Source organism: Mesoplodon bidens, assembly GCF_964165515.1.
Source record: "Mesoplodon bidens genome assembly, chromosome: 13".
Lineage (NCBI taxonomy): Eukaryota > Metazoa > Chordata > Mammalia > Artiodactyla > Ziphiidae > Mesoplodon > Mesoplodon bidens.
Genome location: NC_138169.1, coordinates 16,227,282 through 16,247,693, shown reverse-complemented (window position 1 = coordinate 16,247,693; position 20,412 = coordinate 16,227,282). Strand labels below are relative to the sequence as shown.

The following is a 20,412-nucleotide window of genomic DNA, read 5'->3' as shown; positions in this document are numbered from 1 at the left end:
TTAAATATGTCCTTCCACTCCCTTCTGGCTTGCAGAGTTTCTGCTGAAAGATCAGCTGTTAACCTTATGGGGATTCTCTTGTATGTTATTTGTTGCTTTTCCCTTGCTGCTTTTAATATTTTTTCTTGTATTTAATTTTTGATGGTTTGAATAATATGTATCATGGCGTGTTTCTCCTTGGATTCATCCTGTATGGGACTCTCTGTGCTTCCTGGACTTGACTATTTCCTTTCCCATATTAGGGAAGTTTTCAACTCTAATCTCTTCAAATATTTTCTCAGACCCTTTCTTTTTCTCTTCCTCTTCTCGGACCCCTATAACTCGAATGTTGGTGCATTTAATATTGTCCCAGAGGTCTCTGAGACTGTCCTCAGTTCTTTTCATTCTTTTTTCTTTATTCTGCTCTGTGGTAGTTATTTCCACTATTTTATCTTCCAGGTCACTTATCTGTTCTTCTGCCTCAGTTATTCTGCTATTGATTCCATCTAGAGAATTTTTAATTTCTTTTAGCATGTTCATCATTGTTTGTTTGCTCTTTAGTTCTAGGTCCTTGTTAAACATTTTTTGTATTTTCTCCATTCTATTTCCAAAATTTTGGATCATCTTTACTATCTTTACTTTGAATTCTTTTTCAGGTAGACTGCCTATTTCCTTTTCAGTTGTTTGGTCTGGTGGGTTTTTACCTTGCTCCTTCATCTAGTGCATATTTCTCTGTCTTCTCATTTTGTTTAACTCACTGTGTTTGGGGTCTCCTTTTCTCAGGCTGTAGGTTCATAGTTCCCATTGTTTTTGGTGTCTGTGCCCAATGGGTGAAGTTGGTTCAGTGGGTTGTGTAGGTTTCCTGGTGGAGGGGACTGGTGCCTGTGTTTTGGTGAGTGGGGCTGGATCTTGTCTTTCTGGTGGGCAGGGCCATGTCCGGTGGTGTGTTTTGCGGTGTCTGTGAACTTATTATGATTTTAGGCAGCCTCTCTGCTAATGGGTGGGGTCGTGTTCCTGTCTTGCTAGTTGTTTGGTATGAGGTGTCCAGCACTGGAGCTTGCTGGCCATTGGGTGGAGCTGGGTCTTAGCGTTGAGACAGAGATCTCTGGGAGAGCTTTCGCCATTTGTTATTACATGGGGCCAGGAGGTCTCTGGTGGTACAGTGTCCTGAACTCAGCTCTCCCACGTCAGAGGCTCAGGCCTGACACCCGGCAGGAGCACCAAGGCCCTGTCAGCCACACGGCTGTGAACGTGGCAGTCTCCATTCTGAAGTCAGATTATGAGGGTCTACAGTAGCTGTTCAGCTATAAGAGGATGACTTGGGAGCCCTTTGTCTACGAGGCTGTCTCCAGCAGCCGGTGGCTAAAAGAGTAGGTCTCCTCATGTGATATCAGAATCTTAAATGTTTATACAGAGGTCTTCACTGGGTTCAGTCACGGATTTGGTACAAATGGCCTCAGGAACACCTTACTCTCTCAAGGCTGTGTGCTTGAAACAGCTCCTAAGCCTGAGGGTCTACAAGCTGCAGGAAGATGAGACCGCCCAGGGCGGCCTGCAAGCTGTGATTCTTGCCATGAACCCTCCTCCCTAAATGTTAATATTAAGGTCAACATAGTGGTTCACTCCCTCACTCAATTTTCTCATAAGGAAGTTCGTGCAAACACCATCAAGAAAAACCAAAACCAAAACAACAACAACAACAAAAACACCCTGAAAATAACTTGGATATCTAATAGCCCAGGAATTGACTAAATAGTGAACATCCATACTATGGAATATTATGCAGATATGGAAAAGACTGGGTTACATCTCAGTGTTCTGTCCAGAATGTGTGCATTGGCCGAATGTGGTTATTAAGAACTGGAAATGTAGCCAGTTCACACTGAGATTTTACACATTGGCTGTAAGTGTAAAATACACACTGGACTTCAAAGGTTTAACAAGAAAAAAAGAAGGTAAAATAACTCAATTTTTTATATTTATTAGTTATATGTAGAACGATATTATTTTGATATATTGGGTTAAATAAACATATTTTTCAAATTAATTTCACTTGTTTCTTTTTACTTTTTAAAAGTGTGAATACTGGATGTCTCTTGTGGCGCAGTGGTTAAGAATCCGCCTGCCAATGCAGGGGACACGGGTTCGAGCTCTGGTCCAGGAAGATCCCACATGCTGAGGAGCAACTAAGCCCGTGCGCCACAACTACTGAGCCTGCGCTCTAGCGCCCACAGGCCACAACTACTGAGCCCGTGTGCCACAACTACTCAAGCCCGTGCACCTAAAGCCCGTGCTCCACAACAAGAGAACCCACCGCAATGAGAAGCCTGCACACCACAAGGGTAGTCCCCACTCGCCGCAACTAGAGAAAACCCCGTGCACAGCAACGAGGACCCCGTGCAGCCAAAAATAAATAAATAAATTTATTTTAAAAAAAGAGTGAATACTAGAAGCTTTAAAATTACATGTATGACTCACATTATATTTGTATTGGAAAATCAGTGCTGGTCTAGAGGGATGTTCATTATATTTTAAGAGAAAAAACTAAATCACAGAGTTTTATTTTTATACATATATACACACATATGTACATATATACACATATGTATGTGTATGTATAATATATACATATTATGAGCCCATAAATATATACACATATTATAACTGTGTTAAAAATGTCCCTATATAAGTTATGTGTTTGAGTGAGCGTGGGTGTGGGATATGTGTGTGTGTTCATGTAAGTATAGAGAAAAGTGTGGAAGGATACACACCAAACCATTAACCCTGGTGGGGGTTGGAGAAGGGAGGTTATATACATTGTAAAGCAGGGAAAATTACTATTTTTATTTGACCCGTTTCAAGGAGCTCGTGTTGTTTTTGTAGCTGAGAGAGAAATTAAAATAAAGTTTATCTAAATAAATATTTCTTAAGCTTGTTATATGCCAAGCCCTGTGCTAGACTCTGGGCATATAAAGATGAAGACCTCCAGGGAATTCCCAGGGACAGAGTTTCTATTTTATTCTCAGGAAGTAGTCAAATGGTGTGCACAGTGAATGTTTCCTAGATGAGCCAGTTGAGTTGGAGCTGAATCTTGCATGACACTTAGTTTTCCAGATGGAGACGAGTTTAAAGGGTATTCCAGACAGAAGGAATTAAACTTTGGAAGACAGGTATACAAGAAACAGCCAGAGGCCTTTGGAAACTGCCAGATTATGTGAGGAAGTAGAGGTAAAGGAAACTGAACAGGTAGGCATAGTTCACGTTTAGACGGGCCTGATGTGTTAACAGAAGGATCTTCATTCAGTGCTAAAGGCTTTGAACTTCCTTCCTAGAACAGGACATGACTAGATTAGTATTGTAGAAAGATCATTCTAGCTGCGGAGTGTACAGAACACTGGAGAAACTGGGGAAGCAATGGTTTCTGCCCTCAAAAATCTTATAGTTTGGGAATTCCCTGGCAGTCCAGTGGTTAGGACTCAGTGCTTTCACTGCCGTGGCCTGAGTTCAATCCCTGGTCAGGGAACTAAGATCCTGCAAGCCTCACAGCAAGGGGTGGAGGCTGGGGGAAGCTTACAGTTTACTTTGGAAAAGAGACAAATGATAACCAGCATTTATCACATGCTTACTTTGCCAGGTACTGTTCTAAGTACTTCACAAACATTAACTCTTTTATTCTTCACAACCTACCCTATGGTGGGTAGCATTTTGATCCCTCCATTTTATAGAGAAGTAAACTGAGACACAGAGGACTCGAGTGACTTACCCAAGGACATCCAGGCAGGCAGGCAGGCTGACCTTTGGAGATTAAGAACTTAATCCTCATATGATATTGTGTCTTAGATTTATAATGGAGTGTGTTCAGTTCTAAGCTAGGATAGCTGTCTTGGGGACCATCTAAGATGGACTGGGAGAACCAGATGATTCTATTCCAGAGGGGATGACTTCTAGCCTGAGATCAGAGGCATGGACTAGAGTTCATGGGGAGGGGGGTCAGAATTCTCCAGGGAAACAGAGTAGATTGTTTAAAGGCCCTGAGCTGGGAGAGAACATGGCTATTGAGAGGAACTGAAAGTTATTCAGCATGGCTGGGTCATAGAGTGGTGGGGAGAGAAAGGACTAGTAAAGTGAGCTGGGACAAGACCAGGTGGTTGTTAAAAATTTTTTTTGACTGCATCCTAAAAGCAATGAAAAGCCATTGAAGGGCTTCCCTGGTGGTGCAGTGGTTAAGAATCCGCCTGCCAGTGCAGGGGACACGGGTTCGAGCCCTGGTCTGGGAAGATCCCACATGCTGCAGAGCAATTAAGCCTGTGTGCCACAACTACTGAAGCCTGCACGCCTAGAGTCCGTGCTCTGCAACAAGAGAAGCCACTGCAATGAGAAGCCTGTTCACCACAGCAAGAGTAGCCCCCACTTGCTGCAGCTAGAGAAAGCCCGCACGCAGCAACGAAGACCCAATGCAGCCAAAAATAAATAAATAAATTTGTATATAAAAAAAGAAAAGCCATTGAAGTGTTCAATTTAAGGAGCAACTTGCTTTGCATTTTAGATTACTGTGGCTGTTATGTGGTGAATGGATTGGAGAGGGCAAGCCTGCAGGCCTAAGATCAGTCAGGATGTTGTTTGGGTCATCTGGGGGGCCAGGCTTCAGGGGAATGGAGAGAAACAGGCCGGACAACTGCTTGTTGAATACCTATTACCTAAATTAAGCTGGCATGTATTAAATACAATTTTTGTAAGGATTTTTGGGTAACATCAATGCTGAAGCAGTTAGCATACTGTATGAGAATTCTTTGTATAGGAATGAGATGGGGAGCATTGGGAGGAAAAAATGAGGATTTTGGAGCTCTATAGATGTGGGTTTGAATTCTGGCTCTGCCATTTACTAGATCTGTGGCCCTTAATGAGTCACAGGAGCATTCATTAGGTAAAAAAGCTCTACCTTCTCACTCTGGTCTGAGCTACCTCATCTCCATCATCTCCAATATTACAGTATTCTACTATTCTGTACTGGTCTCTGTTTCCAGCCTTGCCCTCTTGATCCAATAACTCAAAGTACCCAAAGTAATACTTTTAAAGCATAGATTATATTCCTTTCCTGCTGAAAATCTTTCAGTGGCTCTCCATTTTACTGTTCATTTAAATAGCCTCTACAACCCCATACCATCTCTACCCCTTTCTCACCTCCTTTCTACTATTCTCTTTACATCTCCTATACCCCTCCCACCTCCTACTGTGCTCCAGCCCGAGACTTCTTCATTTTTCTTCAAATACAGGAGGCAGCCTCCTGCCTCAGGGCCTTTGCACTGGACTCTCTCTGAGCTTTAAATGTTCTTCCCCTAAATTATTCCCACTGACTGCTCCTTTACTCAAATGTCATCCTTAGCGAAGCCTTCCATAACTAACCTATTTAAAATAGTATAAAGGGCTATGGAAAAAAGAAGGGAAATGAGGACCAGAGTATTATCTTGTGTGTTTTATTTATCTTGATTACTGTAGCTCCTCCCATGAGAACACCAGGATTTTTGTCTTTTCAGTTCACTGTTGTATCCCCATAGTCAAAAATCAGTGCCTAGCAGATAGAAAACACTCAGATGTGTCCTTCTAATGATATTTAATACAGCTAATAATCACAAAGCACTTATTAAAATAGGCCAGGCCTAGTTCTAAACATTTTATGTATTTAATCCTCCCCATAATCCTACGAAGAAAATGCAATTACTATTTTCATTTTACAGAAATGAAGGAATGGAGGAAACTGAGGCTCAGAGAAACCAAACAACTTTCCAAAGGTTACACAGCTAGTAAGTGGAGCGACTATTTGTGGAATGAAATGAATGAAATTCGACTTGGCGCCGGGATGGAAATTGACACGGTGGGAGCGGATGCGATCAATTCACGCGAGTGCGTGCAACTTGAGCGCACAATGCACCGCCTGACGCCAAAATCTAAAAGAGGATGAGAGGGTGCTTTGGAAACAGCGCGGAGAAGGCTCCAGTGAGCCACCGAACTGCCATCACCAGCCACTGCTCAGTCCACGGCGGCATGGAAGCAGGAAGTAGCGGCGGGCGTCGCGTGGGGTGACGTCACAGTGGCGCCGGTAGCGAAGGGCGGGGGAGGAGGAGGAGCGAACCGGGCTTGGGGGGCGGCTGCACAGTCTCTGGGATCCCCAGGCCTGGAGGGGGGTCTGCGCGCGGCCGGCTGGCTCTGCCCCCCGTCCGGTCCGGAGCGGGCCTCCCTTGGGCCAGCCCGATGTGACCGGGCCCAGCGGAGCCTGAGCTAGGAGCGGGTCCGTCGCGGAGCCGGAGGGCGGGAGGAACATGACATCGCGGAGGTGAGGAGCCCCGAGGGCCCGGCGCGGGCCTCGGCCCGGCCCCCGCCGCTTTCGTTCAGCCCCGCCCGGGAGGGGGCGGCCCGGCTGGGCTTCGGACTCCCGCCCGGGGTCGCGGGGGCAGGCTCTGTCCCAACCCCCTAGCCCTCCCGGGCCCGGGGGTCCGACCCCACCGCGCCCCCACCCCTCGGGTCCCCATTCATTTCCTGCCTCCCCGAGTTCCGGCTCCCGCAGCCCTGGGGATGCCCGTCTGGACGGGGCAGGTAGAACCGCCCGGGGAACCGCGGACGCCAGCGGCCCGGCTCGGCGCCGCATTCCTGACCCATTGCCTCATGAGAATTGCCTCATGGTGATTCCGAAATAACCCCGCTCACTTGGGGAGGCTCCTCGGCCTGGGACGCGGGAGGGGAGAGTAGGGGCCAGTTGCGCGGGGCCAGGCCCCCGACGGTCGAGCCACTCTGGGACCCCCTGCTTCTTGCGCGCATTGGGGGGCTTTACTCAGGATCCCTGACCCCTTTATATGCCTCTTTGCATCTCCTTTCCCCCCCCACCCCTCACGTGCCAGAAATGGAAAAACTGACTGTATCTGCAGCTATTAGAAGTATTTCCTTCCTCTGCGATCTTCGCTTTGGGAGATGGGAGGGAAGGGAGCTGTATGTCTAGTTATTTAATCCTTCACAACCTTAAAAGTCAGGTAACATTAATCACCCCCGTTTTACGGATGTGGAAACTGAGGCTCAGAAGAAACATTCTAGTAAATGATAGGATTTGAACCTAAGAGTCAGAAGGAAGGTTAGTGAATTAATGAGATCCTTTAAAAGCTCAGGGTAGTCATACTACTAATAGCTAACATTTATTTAGCTTTTACTGTATGCCAAACAAGTTTAATTCTTGCTATAACTCTATGAGGTAGGTATTGTTATCCCCGTTCTAAAGATGAGTAAAGTGAGTTTCAAAAGTTAGGCAACCTGGGCTTCCCTGGTGACACAGTGGTTAAGAATCCACCTGCCAATGCAGGGGACACGGGTTTGGGGCTCGAGCTCTGGTCGGGGAAGATCCCACATGACCCGGAGCAACTAAGCCCTTGCGCCACAACTACTGAGCTTGTGCTCTAGAGCCCGCGAGCCACAACTGCTGAGCCCGTGAGCCACAACTACTGAAGCCCGCACGCCTAGAGCCCGTGCTTTGCAACAAGAGAAGCCCACGTACCACAGCAAAGAGTAGTCCCCGGTCCCTGCAACTAGAGAAAGACCGTGCGCAGCAACGAAGACCCAATGCAGCCAAAAATAAATTAAATAAATAAATTAAAAAAAAGAAGTTAGGCAACTTGCCTAAGGTCACTCAATCAATAAATGATGGAGCCAGAACCCTCTTGTTAATTACCAGGTTACTATTATTTTATAAGTATTGCCAATAATTTGTAAGCCTTAATTTTGTTGTTAAACAGTAGTGTGATCTACTGTTTTCAGATAATGATCCTGCTATTTTGTATTTCCACTCTTTATATACAATTCATATATAAGACCCATTGTTTAGACTTCATTGTCCTGTTATGGTCACTGTCTTAGACATTTGAGAAACTGTTTCAAGCTGTTGGAGTTATTTGAATGAGAGACTTTTCAAAATATTAGGAATGTCTTCTCAGAAATACCTGCACATTATTCATTCATGGAATGAAAAGAGAGAGAAAGAAGAAAACTGAAAACTTAGGAAGTGAGTGATTTGGACAGGTCTGTTGGCAAGTGCTTACAGATCTGGGTAATATATAATTGCATTTCAGCAGAACAGTGTATAGCCTCAAATGTTCTAATTCCTTAGGGAGCTTTTAAATAAAACAGTTGTCTATTTAATCTGTCAAATAGTCATTGAGCCTTTTGTTCCTTGTGTCTGCTCTTCCAGACAAGTAAGGATCTGCTTCTTTTAGGAGACAAAGACTGGGGGCTGGGAGTGGGGTAGGGGCTGGGTAGTAATAGACCCTACATTGTCCAGCTTGTTAGTTTAGAAGCCAGGAAGTGTGGGTATAGCCAAAGCAGCAAGTGGTAAAGATGACAGCTTGAAACGGTAATTCCTCCTCTCCTTCAGCCCTCCCTTACCTATTATGGAAAAGAAATGTGTGCTACCTAAAAAGCAGATTATGAATGTAACACACATAATTGGGGATTATTTATTATTATTTTTCAGATCATAGGTCTATTTTATTATTTTAACCCAGCTTTATTGAGGTATAAGTGACATGCAACAAATTGCTTATATTTAAGTGTACAATTTGATAAGTTTTGACACGTGTATACACTCGTGAAACCATCACCACAATCAAGATAATGAACATATCCATCACTCCTTTTTTTTTTTTTTTTTGCGGTATGTGGGCCTCTCATTGTTGTGGTCTCTCCCGTTGCGAAGCACAGGCTCCGGACGCGCAGGCTCAGCAGCCATGGCTCACGGGCCCAGCCGCTCCGCGGCATGTGGGATCTTCCCGGACTGGGGCACGAACCCGTGTCCCCTGCATCGGCAGGCGGACTCTCAACCACTGCGCCACCAGGGAAGCCCCGTCACTCCTTTTGATGGCTCCTCGTGCCCTTTATAATCCCTTCCTTGTTGCCAGGCAAACACTCTTCTGCTTTCTGTTACTATACATTAGTTTGCATTTCCTAGAATTTTATGTAATTGGACTTTTATGTGTGGCTTCTTATGCTCAGCAAAATTATGTTGAAATTCATCCATGTTGTAGTGTGTGTCATATAGTTCCTTACTTTTTATTGATTAGTAATATTCCATTTTATGGATGTACCACCGTTTATTTATCCATCCACCTGTTGATGGATGTTTGGGTTGTTTCAGAGTTTGGCTTCACAAATAAAGCTGCTCTGAATGTTCATGTACAAGTGTTTGTATGGATGTATACTTTCATTCCTCTTTGGTAAATACCTATCAGTGGTATGGTTGGATCACATAGCAGATGTATATTTAACTTTTTCAGCAATTGCCAAACTTTTTCAAAGTGGTTATACCATTTACATTCCCACTGACAGTGTATTAGAGTTCGGTTCCTCCACATCCTGGCCACCACTTGGAATGGTCTGTTTTTAAATTTTAGCCATTTAAAGGGTGTGTCATTGTATCTCATTGTAGTTTTTTTCCCCATATCAGCACTTTTTAATTTTTTAATTTTACTTATTTAGTATTTTAATGGAGGTATAATTGACATAGAACATTAGTTTCAGGTGTACAGCATAATGATTTGATATTTATTCATTGTAGTTTTAATTTGTATCTTCCCTGGTGACTAATAATGTTGATCATCTTTTCATGTGCTTATTTGCCATCAGTATATCTTCTTTGGTGACACGTCTATTTGATTAAATACTTTCCCTTTTAAAATTTACTTGTTAAAAAAATAAAATTTACTTGTTTGTTTTCTTATTGAAATTTGAGTTTCTTATTGATACAAGTCTTTGATCAGAATTGCAAATATTTTCTTTTAGTCTGCGGCTTGTCTTTTCATTTTTTAAAGTGTCTTAAACAGAGGTTTTTGGGCTTCCCTGGTGGCGCAGTGGTTAAGCGTCTGCCTACCGATGCAGGGAACACGAGTTCGTGCCCCGGTCTGGGAAGATCCCACATGCTGCGGAGCGACCGGGCCCGTGAGCCATGGCCCCTGAGCCTGCGCATCCGGAGCCTGTGCTCCGCAATGGGAGAGGCCACAACAGTGAGAGGCCCGCATACCGAAAAAAAACAGAAAAAAAACAGAGGTTTTTAATTTTGCTGAAGTCCACTTTATCAGTTAAAAAAAAAAGGATCATGCTTGTGGTGTCATTCCTAAGAAATTTTTGCTTGACCCAAAATGTCTCAAATGTTTTCTCTGTTTTCTACAAGTTTTATAGTTTTAGGTTTATGATCCACTTTGAGTTAACTTTTGTATGTGGTATGAGGTGTGGCTGTATCTTCTCTATTTTGCATATGGGTGTCCAGTTGTTCTAGCACCATTTGTTGAAAAGACTGTCCGTCTTTATTGAACTTGTACCTTTGTTGAAAATCAGTTGTCCATTTATATGTGGGCCTATTTCTAGACTCTCTTCTGTTCCATTGATCTATTTGTCTTTCCTTATGCCAATACCACATGATCTTGATCATTGTAGCTTTATAACAAGTCTTGAAATTAGATAGTGTTAGTCTTTGAACTGTGTTCTTTTTCAAATGATTTTTAACCTCAGAATTAATTAATTCAACAAGTAGTTATTGAACCAGGCAGGATGAAGCAGTAGAATAGGCAAAGATCGTTGTTCTTATGGCTGAGAGAGAAAGTGGACAAACACATGAATAAATGAGACTATTTCAGGTAGTAATAATTGCTGGGAGGGAAAAAAATAAACCGACTGTGGAGAACGTGGTTAGTTTTGATAATGGGTTTAGGAAAAGTCTCTGAGGAGGTGATCATATGAGCTGACTCTTGAATGACTAATATTCTGAATTTTGTTTTGTTTAATTATCAAAGTAATTCTTTTTGGTTCATGGGTTTAGGGTTTAGAGTTTGTATGCATTTAATAATTACAATGTCATATATTCAGTATGCTGATACATCTCAACATCACAGGTAAGGAAAGGAAGGTATGAGCAATTATATGATTCTCCTTCCCACCCAGGTAATATAGCAATGCTAGTGCTGAGTTTAGATTTTGAGATTGCTTGGCTGCCCTACTCTGCCTTGTTTAACTGACAAAACTGGCTGTATTCTTCAACATCTGGTGCATCTTTTGCATTTGCTTTTGTTCCTCTGGAAGGTAGTGTCTGAGGGCTTGAACTGAGAGGGCCAGGAAATTTAGCTTGTTCTTAGACTCTAGGCTTTTGATTTATCTGATGCAGGTCAGGTACATTTGTCCCAGGCTCTCCTTAGTGGCCCTGTTTGTTTCTATCCTGTGGGAGTAAATAAACTTGCCTTACTGAAAAATAACAGTTCTATGTCTTTCCAGTTGAAACTGGGTTGTCTTTATTAATGTCTTGCCCCGATGTAAGCTTGGGTTTTTGTCCAGAGCTGCTCAAATGCAGGGGCCACTGCTAAGATCACTTACCCTTCTTGCAAGTGGTCAGTGTGGCGAATGTTAGAGAGTCGCACCAGAGCTGGAAAAGCAGAGCCACCCCTTGTTTGTAATTGTTACTAGCGGGTCTTGGTGTACTTGGTTAGGCGGCTATGGAACAATAGAAGATACTGTGCTTATTCCTCTTTCCCTTTGGGAAACACAGACAGCACTTCCCCTCCAATGCTTTACCTTTTTAAGGAAGGGAAGGCAAATACTGATGTTTGGCAGGTTCTGTGGCAGTTGTGGCCTGCAACCAATGGTTTGAGACCCTCCCCGAAATGGATTCAAACACCCTAAAATGCAGCCCAGTTCATTACTGAGTTTTGGAGGGTTGTGTGCATTTAGCAAGCTTGTATAGGCTGTGATCCTTGGCAGCACTGAAATATGAAAGATACGATTCATGTTCACAAGGAGCATTGAATTTAGAGAGGGATCCGACTTGTAGGCCAGCATCAAATGAGTTTGATGAGCATAGTACCAAACTGAAACTGAAATTTGTCAGTATAGAGCATACTGTTTAGAATACGTACATACTTGTATACTGATGTACACATTCATGCACACTGTATATATGTCTGTCTATATGCACATACATATACACACACGCAATCTGTTTATTTTAAAAATAGTAGACTAGGGCTTCCCTGGTGGCGCAGTGGTTGAGAGTCCGCCTGCCGATGCAGGGGACACGGGTTCATGGTCCGGTCCGGGAGGATCCCACATGCCGCGGAGCCGCTGGGCCCGTGAGCCATGGCTGCTGAGCCTGCGTGTCCGGAGCCTGTGCTCCGCAACAGGAGAGGCCACAGCAGTGAGAGGCCCGCGTACCGCAAAAAAAAAAAAAAAAAAAAAAAGTAGACTATAGATCCAAGTCTGTGTCATTCCATTGACCCACTGTAATGAAACACTGACCCATTCATTCAAGAACTTGGGATTTAACTTATTTATCGTGGGATTACTAAGTGCGGGGGCCACTGTGCTAGGCATTGGGTGTTCCAGGTTTTAAGGAAACAGCAAGTGCGAGAGTGCTGAGGTAGGGAGTTCTTGGAGTGCTTGAAGGACAGAAGGGAGCACGTGGAGGAGCTGAGACTGCGGCTGTAGGTGGGAACTAGACCACACAGGGATTTTTAAGGTCCTCACTGTCACGTGGACCATGGAGAGGAGTTTGGGTTGTATTTTAAGAACAATGCAAAACTATAGAAGGATGTGATCAGGGGAGTGGCGTGAGCTGATCTATTTAAAAATATCCCTCTAGCTGCTGTGAAGGGAGGATTGTAGGAGGCTGGAGTGGACCCAGGGAGAGCAGACAAGAGAGAGAGAGGCTTTGAACAGGGTAGAAGCCATTTGTGGAAAGACTTTTGGAGGCAGTTTCCATTTATTGTCTTGTCATCAGAGCAGAGATGCTGACCAGTGAAACTCTATGAAAAGATAATGATTTATAAAGACATAGCTACCCACTACCATTAGAAAGCTAGCTGCCTTAACTTTTGTCTAGCCTCTGTTACCTAGAATGCTTGTCCCTATCGACTGCCCCTCCCTTGTGACTCATCCTTTTCCCATAGAAAATTAAAATTTAATTGGAAAAGAGGAATATTCTTGTAATCTGCAGAAAGTACCAAACTCTAAACTTTCTCCCCAAGGACAAAGATAATGATTTTTCTGGAGCAGCAGGTAAGAAAGCTATACCCAGTATCACTTTATATTTAGGCAAGAAACTGAAATAATACTTCGGATCCCTAGTTTAAATTCCCTTCTTAGCATAGCAGCCTTGAGAATAAGTTCCTGAAATTATTGGCCTGCTTGACTGTTTCCCCACATCACTGGGGGAAGGGGACATAGATGAAATATTCAGCATCATTGTATTTTCTTTTTGGTTCATCAGCATTTTTTTTTTTTTTTAAACTCACTTGACATAAATAAGGTCCTGGCGTCAGTGAGCTAAGCCTTTGCAGAATCTGTATTCACTAATGAAGGATTTAGATTTCTGGTAGGATTTCTGGGCAAATAGTTTGGGTTTGTAAACTCTCTTGGAGGCAGGGATTCTGTCTTTCCTTTCTTCAGGCCCACTCAGCACAGGGCTGATTTGTTTTAGACGTTGATTTGAGGCTCTTTTTCACAAGTGTTGGTGTTGTGTGTGTGTGTGTTTTCAAGCTCTTTCTGTGAGATGGGTGGTACCGACCTGGACCATGTTATGACCTGAGAGTCTTAATAAATAATAGACAGTGCCAGAGGATGACCGATTAGAAGGGATTGTCAAGCTCTGGCAGGTTTGCAGGAGTTAGAATGTGCAAGAGGAGAATGCTCTTCCCCCGCTTCCCTGTGTGACTTTTTCGCTATGCCCTTCCTCTCTCTTTTCTCCTCCCTGGTTTTTCTTCATTCCCCGAAGTTAATTCAGGCAGCAGTCGTTCACCAAGTGCCCACTGTATACATGAGGAAGACTGAAAATTTATCTGTTTTTTCTCATCCTGTATGGACCCACCTTGTTGACAGACCCAAATGTAGATATACTAATTTGCCCCTTTCCCCTCCTTTTAGGTAATACAGATACATTTACATTACTTTTTGGGGAGACTAACCTCTGCTATTTGAATTCACACTAGGTGGGAGATGGGGACAGGGTTTAGAGATGTACAGCCTCAGTACCTAATATTACCAGTGTAATAATCCTTGAGGCCAGCTCTATAATATCATATTAGTCCTATTAACTCCACTATTCTTCCTTACCGTCTCTCACTAAGATCTCAGGGGTTGAATGAACTCTAACTGTTCTGTGTTAGTGATAAGCATGTTGCAAATTACAAAACTGCCAGTAATTGCACTACAAATATTAAACATGTAATTGGGAAAGACTTTTTTGGTAAATACAAAGGCTTTTTGAAAAAAATAGCCAAGGAAGGAGAGTTTACAGTATATCAAAACTCAAGTGGGTGGGTTATGGAATAGAACTTTCCATTTCTAATTATATACTGTTTGAGATAATGTAGGGACAGCTCCTGAGCTGTGAAGTTCAGTTTTTGAAAAGGCAGTGTAACATAAATGATTCATATCTCAAAATGGTCTGTGTGAAACTAACATAATTATGCAGGAGAAGAATCTATCTGCATATCTTCCACCAATAATAATAATGATAACAATAGTGATAACAAATGTTTATTAAGCCCACACTCTGTCTAGCCTTTGTGCTAAATGCTGGTTACTAAGTTTCCCCTGTAAACATCACTCTCCTGTGTTCACTCTTTTGTGTGTGTGTGTGTCTGTATGTTCACTCTTAATAACATGATAGGTATAATTAGAAGTTGGAAATGAAATAATAATGGTTTATTTAATAAAGGGCTAAAGAGACCACCTGCCTTATCTCCTCTGCCAATCTACTTGATGGGTGCTGGTTGTAGTTACCTAGCATCACCTTCAGCAGTGGAAGTCACTTTTATAATGTCCCTCAGCATCAGCAGGATACTCTACATAAGTTTTTTTTTTGTAAAATATACAAAGGTGAGAACACATGGTTGTGAATGAAGACCATCTACAGTCAGAGTTCTGCTTTAGAAAGTTTTAGAAATAAATAGCAGAGTGTGATGGTTAAAAGTTTGACTTCTGGAGTCTACTTTGCACACTGGCGTATGGCAAACAGTAAATGTAGCTACAATTTTAACCAGCCATAATATATAATGGCCAGTAAATTATTTTTTTCCTTGCTATCAGAGCTAGTTGATAATTGAGGGGGAAAAAAGTGTATGTAATAATATAAGCATGGAGAAGTCTTTTCTATTTTATAATTTATAAATTTTTATTAAATATAAAATATTATTAGTAGTAAATAATAATTCTGTCTTCTCTTTGTCTCCATACTCTTTCTTCCCTCTTTTTTTTTTTTTTTTTTTTTGCGGTACGCGGGCCTCTCACTGTTGTGGCCTCTCCCGTTGCGGAGCACAGTCTCCGGACGTGCAAGCTCAGTGGCCATGGCTCACAGGCCGAGCCACTCCGCGGCATGTGGGATCTTACCAGACCAGGGCACGAACCCACGTCCCCTGCATTGGCAGGTGGACTTTCAACGACTGCGCCACCAGGGAAGCCCTCTGTACTCTTTCTTGATGGAAATTCTCATCTCTGTCTTATTTACTTTCTTCTCCCAGTCATCCCCCCTTTTCAGTACCTATTGCAGGGTCCTGTTAAAATCTGTGCCTTTATTGTGTTTTATTCTGACCTAAAACTAAATTCCTAGTTCCACAGGTGAAACTCCTTGTAGTTTTTTTCTGTGCTAAGCATTTTATATGTATTAATTTATTTCCATTTCACAACAGTGCTGTGGGTTAAGTTTTTCTAAACATAGCAAGAAACCCAGAAGCCATAAAGGAAAAAGCTGATAAATTTAACCATGCCAAGATGAATTTCTTTGGGGAAAAAAAATAACCACAAGCAAGTAGAAAGGGAAAAAAGCTAAGACAAGTATTGTCACATGTATAATAAAGGATCATTTTCTGGTTCTATCAAGAAGAGCCCCTTTAAATCAGTAAGAAAAAAAAATCCAATAGAAAATGAACAATGACAAGCTGACAACTCACAGAAAATGAAAAAAAAAAGTGGTCGGAAAACATGAAAAAGTGCTAGTCTCACATAGAAATGCAAACTAGAATGGTACCATTTTCCATGACTTAGATTAAAAAGTTTGGTAATATACGTAGTATTGGCAAAACTGGGAGAAAACGGGCTTTCACACTTAATTCATGGGAGTCAAAACTGGTACCTTCTTTTGAGTGTGGTTTGGCAAATTTGTGAGAGTGAAAAAAAAAACAACTCTTGTCAAAGCAGTTTTATTTCTAAAATTTTAATTTACAGATATACTTGTAAAAGTGTATAAAGATGATTATAAAGGGTGTGATATGCTGCATTATTTGTAATGACAAAAATCTATGAATAATATAAATGTCCTCTAATAGGGATTAAATTATGGATGGTACATTCTTATAATGGATTAGTGTATAGCCATTAAAAAGAGTGCTCGGGGACTTCCCTGGTGGTGAAGTGGTTAAGAATCCGCCTGCCAATGCAAGGGACACGGGTTCGAGCCCTGGTCCGGGAAGATCCCACATGCCACAGAGCAACTAAGCCCGTGTGCCACAACGACTGAGCCTGCTCTCTAGAGCCTGCGAGCCACAACTACTGAGCCTGCGTGCTGCAACTACTGAAGCCCGCGTGTCTGGAGCCCATGTTCCGCAACAAGAGAAGCCCCCACAATGAGAAGCCCGCGCACCGCAACAAAGAGTAGCCCCCGCCGGACGCAACCAGTGAAAACCTGCGCGCAGCAACAAAGACCCAACACAGCCAAAAATAAATAAATTAATTAAAAAAAAAAAAAGAAGAATGCTCCCACGGAAAGATCTTTGCGTCGTAGTAAGTGAAAAAATTGGGGTGTAGATCAGGATTGCATTTGTGTATGTGTGTGTTCCACACAGGCTGGCATAGAGAGAGTAGTGTGTTTGCACACATGCACACGTAGGTAAGTATATGTATGTGTATGCACGAGACATTTCTCAAAGATGAGGAAACTGCTAACTGTAGTGACTTCTGACAGTGCAAGGGAAGCTTGGGCTTTTTCTCGGAATTTCATACCTATCTGTACTGTTTTAGTAAATGAATTTTAAAAGGTTTTAGAAAGTTTATGTTTGTGTTCTCAACAAGATTCTAAAGGACATTGAGTCTATAAAAAATTAGAGCTGCCTGAAATAGTTGGCTGAGATAAGGAAAGATGAAACGGGAATGAAAAGCAGGAAGATAAACAAAAAGATCTTGCTAGAAGCAGTAAAGAGTGCCTTTGAGGCAGCCCTCCCAGTGGTCAGGTTGAGGACAAACCTGAGAAATTCTTCTAGAATCTATTTTAAAAAAGAAAGAGGAGATAACAGTGGTGACAGTAAGGAAACAGATCCCCCATAGGTGGTGGCAGCCCAGGCTGGATGACCGGTATTTAAAAATGAAGCGACCTCTGAGCCCGCAGTATTTCATTTAATGAAGACCAATAATGGAGGAAGATGCTGGGAGAGAGCTGTAGAGGGGAGACAGAATGGTTTTTCCCTTCGTTCACTTCATTAACCTGATCATAGTAGGTTTAAGGACTTTTTTTTTTAAATACTGCAGTATAACCATCATTATAATTTTAAAATAATTAGAATCTTATTAGAATTAGGAGCAAGGTGTCTGCCTTCCGTATCACTGAAGTAGCTGTCTTTATGTGGTATAGGTATCCGTGTTATATTTGCTTCATGAAAGGAAGTGGTACGTTTTCCTTTCCTTTTGACTCTCTGGAATAATTTATCGAGCAGTGGGATGGTCTGGTCTTTGAAAGTTTGATAGAATTCCATTTTGAAACCATCTGGGTTTGGTGCTTTTCTGTGGGGTAGTTTTAAAATTGCTTTCTCTATTTTTATATAGAAATTGGTTTGCCTAAGTTTTCTCTCTAATGGACTCAGTTTTGACAGTCTTTATTTCCCTAGATAATTATTCACTTCATCTAGGTTTTATAATTTATTTGCACAGCAGTCTGCAAAGCAGTTTCTTTAAAAATTTTTTTTTCTTCTGTTTCAATGCTTATTTCCCCCTTGTCATTTCTTCTTTTGTGTATTTGTGATTTTTTGTTTTTGTTTTTGTACTCCTGAATAAGTTAACTAGTGGTTTGTCTATTTTGTTAATTTTAAAAAGCAGGATTTTTATTAATTAGATCTACTACTTTTTGTTTTCTTTTTCTTTGATTTTTGCTTATTTATTTATTTATTTATTTATTAGCTGCGTTGGGTCTTCGTTGCTATGCACGGGCTTTCTCTAGTTCTGGCGAACGGGGGCTGCTCTTCGTTGTGGTGCGCGGGCTTCTCATTGCGGTGGATTTTCTTGTTGCGGAGCACGGGCCCTAGGCGTGCGGGCTTCAGTAGTTGTGGCTCACGGGCTCTGGAGTGCAGCCTCAGTAGTTGTGGTGCATGGGCTTAGTTGCTCCTCAGCATGTGAGATCTTCCGGACCAGGGCTCGAACCCATGTTCCCTGCATTGGCAGGCAGATTCTTAACCACCACACCACCAGGAAGGTCCCCTGCTTTTATCTTTATAAAATAGTTTTCCTTCCTTGTGCTATCCTTTGTCCTTTTTCTAGGGTTTTTTGTTTGTTTGTTTGTTTTTTGTTTTTTTGAACTGGGACTTTATTTTTATTCTTTTATATTTTTTATTAATGTTAGTTGTTTGTGTAGTGAATTTTCTACTGATAACTCCATTAGCTGTATCCCATAGATGCTGATATATAGTGTTTTCATGGCCATTATTTCTTTTTTTAATAGAATCCATGATAAACTTTATTTATTTATTTATTTTTGCCTGCTTTGGGTCTTCGTTGCTGTGTGCAGACTTTCTCTAGTTGTGGCGCACGGGCTTAGCTGCTCCGCGGCATGTGGGATCTTCCTGGACTAGGGATCAAACCCCTGTCCCCTGCATTGGCAGGTGGATTCTTAACCACTGTGCCACCAGGGAAGTCCCGCCATTATTTCTTACAAATTGTGTAATTTCAGCTTGTATTTCCCCTTTTACCTAAGAGTTGTTTAATGGAAGGTTTTAAAATTTCCAGGTAGAAGGGCCTTTCTGTTTTTTGCTTTTGTTAGTGAAGTTCAGGTTTATTGCATTGTGATATTGTTCTGTGTAATAGTTCTACTTATAGGGGTTACTGTTTTCCTTGTGACTGTATATATCTGATCAATTTTTATGGAAATGCTCTGGGCTCTTGAGAAAAATGTGTAATTATTATCAGGGTGTGGAGTACAATATATGCACATAAGATCTACCCTATTTATGTTATTTAGATTTTCTATCTCTTTACCTGTTTTTTTAGTCTATTTTATCTTGTATTGAGTGTGGTGTATGAGTCTCCTATTATTGGTGTGTTTCCATCTGCATTTCCTTGCATCTCCTGTAGTTTTTGCTTCACAAAAGTGATTTCTGTGTTATTTGATACATAAATATTCATAGGTTTGTTGATTTCTTTTAATAGACAGCAAACTCATCCACATTTATTGTTATGACTGATAGGTTTGGTATCAACTCTATCGTAACATTTTTTAAAATAAATTTATTTATTTATTTATTTATTTTTGGCTGCACTGGGTCTTCATTGCTGTGCATGGGCTTTTCTCTAGTTGTGGAGAGTGGGGGCTATTTTTTGTTGCGGTGCGTGGGCTTCTCATTGTGGTGGCTTCTCTTGTTGTGGAGCACGGGCTCTAGGCGCACAGGCTTCAGTAGTTGTGGCTTGCAGGCTTACTTGCTCTGTGGCATGTGGAATCTTCCCGGACCAGGACTTGAACCCATGTCCCCTGCATTGGCAGGTGGATTCTTAACCACTGCACCACCAGGTAAGTCCTCTATCTTAATGTTTTATACTTACAGTTGACCCTTGAACAATGCAAGTTTGAACTGCATGGGTCCACTTATGCACGGATTTTTTTCAATAAATACATAGTACAGTATGATACAATCTGCCTTGGTTGAAACCATGCAGTTGGAAGCAGAACTGTGTATATAGAGGGCTGACTATAAAGTTATATATGAATTTTCAGTTGCGCAAGGATCGGTGCCTCTAAAGCCCATGTTGTTCGTGTGTCAACTGTAGTGTTTCCTTGCATTGTTTCTCACGAGATGTGTGTGTGTATGTACATGTGTGTGTATATATATATATAATATATATATTATATATATATAATTTTTTTCTAAGATGTATATTTAAAATTTTGTTGTTGAAAACAGTTTTTTGAGAGGGTATTTAGGAAGGTTTGTATTTTTTTTAATCTAGTACTTACACCTTTTTGAATGTCCTTAGTCCTCTGTTTTGTTATTTAACTTTTATTATCAGGCTTATCAGATTTTTTTCATTACCCTTAAACACCCATCTATTGCCTATTGCCTATACAATAATGAGGTTTTTTCTGTTTTCCTTTTCCCATTTTCTAGTTGTAGTAGTTCTACTGTGTCACAGTATATAACTGTTGTACATTAGTTTTCTACTCTCATT

At 41.8% G+C, this 20,412-nt stretch overlaps 1 protein-coding gene across 4 annotated transcripts in view; it reads left to right on the top strand.

The window, feature by feature from the left end:
- The first annotated feature begins 6,090 nt into the window (after nucleotides 1-6,090).
- Nucleotides 6,091-20,412, top strand: part of PTPN11 (protein tyrosine phosphatase non-receptor type 11) — a 79,690-nt gene continuing 65,368 nt past the window's right edge. For 3 of the 4 annotated variants that reach the window (XM_081252686.1, XM_081252689.1, XM_081252688.1), the window contains exon 1: nucleotides 6,091-6,310. In XM_081252686.1, coding sequence (XP_081108812.1) covers nucleotides 6,297-6,310 — 14 coding nt within the window. In that variant the 5' untranslated portion in view covers nucleotides 6,091-6,296. The remainder of the gene's footprint in view (nucleotides 6,311-20,412) is intronic. The other variant, XM_081252687.1, reaches the window with a different exon arrangement.